The following is a 5,396-nucleotide window of genomic DNA, read 5'->3' as shown; positions in this document are numbered from 1 at the left end:
ATTTTTTTTACAAAAATTGGTTGGTTTGTTTTTCCTTTGATGACTTACATTGTGTTTGGGTAGAGCTTCTTAACGCCTTCTACTCCTGTGGGGAGCTAGCAAACATTTAGATAGAGCTCATTGACATTTTTGTTCTTACGTGGAGAGATTTTTACTCTTTGGTGAAATTTTCCAAAATCCTATTTTTACACGGAGAGATTTTTTGCTCTTCTGTGGAGAGGTTGGGCTCTTGCTCTTGCGCGCAGAGGTGTATCCACACAAGCCTTAACTTTTAAGAAATTTTTTATTTTATTTTATTTTTTTGGGACTCAATTTTAAAGAAAATCATTTGAGTCAAATTGGGTCGCGAAATTTTTACTTTTTACTGATAGTGGGTAATTATGAGGAGGGGATTATATTTCTTTTTTCTTTTTTCTTTTTTTTTCTTCTTTTTTGCAATATGTATTAGTTTCTCTGGAGAAAATTTGATTTAAAACTAATGTGTTTTGTTTGAGTAAAGATGCAATACAGATATTTATTTGGGGTTGATTTATGGGGTGTTGCAGACTAGATATGGATTTGAGTTCAAAACATTTGTTATTGATCATTTGAAGTGTTGGAAGAAAAAATTAGATGGCTTTGACAAGAAATCACGATTCTTCAATAAAGATTAGATGAAAACTTGAGTTTCGATCATAAGATAATGGATTTTCACCAAATGCTCTAGTTCTTTGAAGGTAAGAGGAAGGAATTTTTTAGGATTTGAAGTTAAAACATTTTTTCCTTAAACCTGATTCTGTGAACAAAGAATGGATGAAGAAAATAATTCCTAGACTGCTTCAAGGATTATTTGTAGAGATAATTTGGAGTGATTTAAAAAACAAAAAAATTGGGGGTTAAAATTTTATATAAATTTATGTTTGATTTATTTACTACATTAGAATAGACTTGGAGTACTAGTGTCAAGCAAACAATATGTAAACTAAACCCATATTTTATTTTATTTTATTTTTTACTAAACAAGTAACAAAATTTATATTTAAAAAAGAAATTACAAAATTCAGGTATTTGGAAGACTCATTTGATCTCCAACAAACACCTTTCTAGCAAAAAAAAAAAAAGGGAGATTTTGTACAAAGTCAAAAAACTCGGAAGAATGAGACGATAAGGCATAAAAACTCGCACACTAAACCTATATTAAGATCAATGCCAGATATACAATATGAAAACTAATCTGACTATGGGTTTTCAACACAAAATCAAAGAAAATCCAATGAAAGATATCTGAAAAGAAAAATGTTGTGGCCAAATGGACTGGTCGAGTCTGCCATACATCATAAGTACAAGTTAACCAAGGTAAATTTTGATTATAAATAGTACAATATTTAATCACATTAAACTCTTGAGTTTTTCTTTAATCTTATTTTAAACAAGATTAGTGGACAATAATTAACAAGTTAAGGTGTCTTTTGAACCGAGATCTTGGTGTTTTAACTCCTACCAACTTTTACTAACTTAGCAAACTGGCCAATCAATGTGGGACAGTTCACTATGTAGCTACTTTCACTATGCTACCTTGTTTTGGGCCTAGGTAGCTTCCTTTCCCTAGATAGGTCACCACTTCAATTGGCGCCCTTGAGGACTCACTTTGTAGTGACTTTCACCCAATTTGATTCGAATCTAGTGAGTTTATCAAAACCAACTAAGCATTTGTTGTGCAAAAAGTTAAGCCCTTCCCTCTTTGGGGGTGGGAAACATATCTACTGTTAGTTGTTTTCTAAATTCAATAAAATTAATTAGAGGGTGAGGAAATTATAAAATCTCATGAGTTTGTTTGGTAAGTCTAGTTGACTCAGTTTGACTTGGTTGAATTTTCGAATTGAGAATAATAATAATAATAAAGATCGAGGATCCAATACGGTGTCACGTTCGTATAATAAAAATAAGTTGTTTACATGACACGTTTTTGTTGGAGTTTGAAATACCTAGAACTCTTGATTAAGTAAGCCGTGCACATAGTCCGATGTGTTTGAACTCTAATAGAAATATGTCATGTAGGCACTTAATGTTGTTATAGGAACGAAAACCATTTTGGATTGTGATTCTTTAAAAAAAAAAAAAAAAAGAGAGAGAGAGATTGACCAACTCATACACGAGTTACATAGAAATTAGTGGGATATTACATAATCCAAAGGATTTATCAAGACCCTAATTAAATACCCCTTCCTGGCTCTTGAACCCAAGTGATTGAGTCAAATCTAATCGACTCAAGACTCCATCAGTCCAGTTGACTTGAGTAGTGTCAATCCAATTGATTGGACTTGGTCCAGCTCAAGAGTCCGATCAAAATCAAGCCATTTGACTGAGTCGGGTCAATTGATCTGACCCGAACCAATTAACCTGTCCTCAATCCAACCCATTTGGTAAATATCCATTTTTCCCCTAACATAAGATGTGTAAAAAAAAAAGTTAAATTTGTAATTACATCAAATTAATACCAATTAAAGACGTTAACGATATTTACCAATAGTTTTTTACCATTTAAAAAATAATAATTATTTATCAAAAAAACATTTTTCCCCACTTAGTAAATAGTTTGAAATTTGCACCATATCCCGATAAACAAGATCATTTCATTGCATGATTTGATAACTCGTCCAATTATAAAATAACCGATAACCAAATTAGTACTCAAAACCCATTGAAATTATTGAATCGAGTCAGCTCAGGAATCTTTATAACCATGTTCAAGATTTTTAATTAGGGCAAGCGTCAAATGACGACCCATATCACTATAATTAAAAGTAACTAAAACAGTAGTAAAAAGTTGATATAATGAGGTTTTAATAACAAATAGGACTTTGTCAAGTATGTATAGATGGCTTAATGGGCTTTGTTAGTCAACAACTAAATGCTAGCTTGCGCTGTATGCGTGTTCGCTCTTTCCCTAACAACTGTAACCCACAACGGAATCCGCGAGTCACCCACGCTTTATATGTACTCTTTTTAAAACTCAAAACAACTACTATCTCTATATATCCTTATTAATCTCACAACTTTATATCGCAGACACTAATGCTAACATGCGCCAAGGTGACCAATCACCAATAATACCACAAGTAGTTCCTGATGACCCTCCTCCCTCCTCTGATACTGTTGTCCCCCAACATTCATCTTCAATCCACACGTGCGAATCAGCTTATATTCCCACGTGCGAAAATCCATCACCAAAAACTAGCATGACTTCTGCAGCAGCATCTGGCAGTGGTGGAGCTACTAAGTATCCAACGGCCGGAAAACATCCGATTTATCGAGGAATTCGATGTAGGAGTGGAAAATGGGTGTCGGAAATACGGGAGCCACGTAAGACAACACGTATTTGGCTCGGCACATTTCCGACTCCAGAAATGGCGGCGGCCGCCTATGATGTGGCGGCACTTGCTGTTAAAGGTACCGATGCTGTTCTCAATTTCCCGGACTCCGTTTCTTCGTACCCAAATCTAGAATCTGCGTCACCATCCGATATCCGTGCAGCGGCGGCGGCAGTTGCCGCCACGAAAGTAGCGAAGAATTCGGAAAATAGTGAGAACCAGCAAGGGATGCGAAATGATGAGGTTGATCCGACATCAGAATTCATCGATGAGGAGGCACTATTCGACATGCCCAAGTTACTAGTGAACATGGCTGAGGGAATGCTGATTAGCCCACCGAGGATAAACTCACCGCCATCTGACGACTCACCGGAAAATTCTGATGGAGAGAGTCTGTGGAGCTATTCTTAACAAAGCTTCTTCAACCTCTATCGATCAAAAGATGAGAATTAATAGTAATAAATCATGAAAGTAGGGATATAAAGAGGTTTAAATATGGACTAATTACTACTTTGTCGGGGTTTTGAAGTAAATTAGAAAGCTTACAGTGAGTGATGCTTAGTGTTTTTGTATTTGATAAAGTTTTATCTCTCTCTCTCTCTATATTCTTCTCTCTTTTTCTATTTGCTTTTGTGTTTGAGAGAGAAGAAATGATACCTTATTATCAGTTACAAGCGTTTGATGATCATTTTATATTATATTGAGCTTTTGATTGGGACCCATTATATGGGACCCAATGATCTGATCTTACAGGTGTAGTCCACGTGTCCTTTGTTTTTTTTTTTTTTTTTTTAAAGATATAATAGCTATAAACCCTAAAAGTTCGAACAAACACCTGGTTTCAAATAAATTGAAAAACAAAAAAGTCTAACTTTGGTTAAGTAAACGACCATGTCAAATTTTCTGAAAATCAAACAAGTTCAACTTCAAATATCTATTTTTTTTTTTTTTAAGTCCTAGTTTTGTTAATTAAACGACCATGTGGTCATGTGGAGTTTTCTAAAAAAATCAAACCTAATTCACCTTCACATCTCTCTCTCTCTCTCTCTCTCACACACACACAGATACCCCATGGTCACGTCTTAATGGTAACATTTTATGATACAGCCGAAACTTTACAAAAAGTTGAGCAATTTTTTTTTTCTATTTTTAGACCGATTCAAAGTGTATTATACAACGAATTTTACAAGAAGTTAAGTAATTTTTTTCTGTTTTTAGACCATCTCAGGAATTCATACTCTCTAGAGTGGATAGCAAATCAAACTACATAAAATTAAATTAGAAGAAGAAAAAAAAAGGACTTCATAATAAGACTCAAGTACTTTTAAAAAATTTAGAAATTTTTTTGACAATTTTTCCAATCTAATATCTTAATTAACTATTATAATGAGAGAAGAATGGGTACTGATCATGATTTCATAAATCGTTGAGTCACCTCAGTATTGTTCGTGAGCAAGATGAGACCGACGTATCCAGATTTCTTCTTCTTTTCCGGTTCTTCTTCGCTTTCTGGTTCAGCGATCTTAGGGTTTTTATATCTCATCTCGTCCGAGGTGATGGTACCGATACAGAAATCCAGGTTAATTAACTTTTTTTTAAAACTATACAGAAACTCTGTCTTATAACTACCACAATTTTGGATTGTAAACTAGGGATTCTATCCCAGATGTAATTTGTTCTCAATATATTCTTTGCTTATTTAGCAAAAATAAAGAAATAAAGGTTTTCTTCCAATTATCTCTATATCCCAAGCTAATACACATATTTTAATTAAAATGGTATTGCTCTCTCTCTCTCTCTGTATGTATAATTTATAGGATTTTCTAAAATCTGCTGATAGTGTTGGATCAGCAAAAAACAACAAATCCGAAATATTTGTTGAAGCTTCTTGCAGTTTAATGCTCTACTGCCCATCTTTTCTAGAAATCAAATTGTATGTGATCTTATATATTAAGAAACTAGACCTTATTTGTGAATAACTCAAAAAATAACTTTTTGGACAAAACTAAAATTTCTGTGTTTTTTTTGTTGATCAAGCAAGGTGAA

At 33.8% G+C, this 5,396-nt stretch overlaps 1 protein-coding gene across 1 annotated transcript; it reads left to right on the top strand.

Moving 5' to 3' along the window:
- Positions 1-3,031: 3,031 nt before the first annotated feature.
- LOC147393611 (ethylene-responsive transcription factor ERF027-like) lies at positions 3,032-4,134 on the top strand. The gene has a single exon (XM_086456999.1). The coding sequence runs from the start codon at positions 3,063-3,065 to the stop codon at positions 3,759-3,761; it is 699 nt and encodes a 232-aa protein (XP_086313125.1). The 5' UTR covers positions 3,032-3,062; the 3' UTR covers positions 3,762-4,134.
- Positions 4,135-5,396: the final 1,262 nt, after the last annotated feature.

The sequence above is a fragment of the Akebia trifoliata genome, chromosome 10 (assembly GCF_017979445.1).
Source record: "Akebia trifoliata isolate Shusen 1 chromosome 10, ASM1797944v1, whole genome shotgun sequence".
Taxonomy (NCBI): Eukaryota; Viridiplantae; Streptophyta; class Magnoliopsida; order Ranunculales; family Lardizabalaceae; genus Akebia; species Akebia trifoliata.
The sequence above is the reverse complement of the archived record's forward strand: the minus strand, read 5'-3'. Positions and strand labels throughout refer to the sequence as shown.

Bases quoted from the DNA above. Each gene is read 5' to 3' on its own strand.
- LOC147393611 (XM_086456999.1), top strand. From the start codon at position 3,063: ATGCGCCAAGGTGACCAATCACCAATAATACCACAAGTAGTTCCTGAT.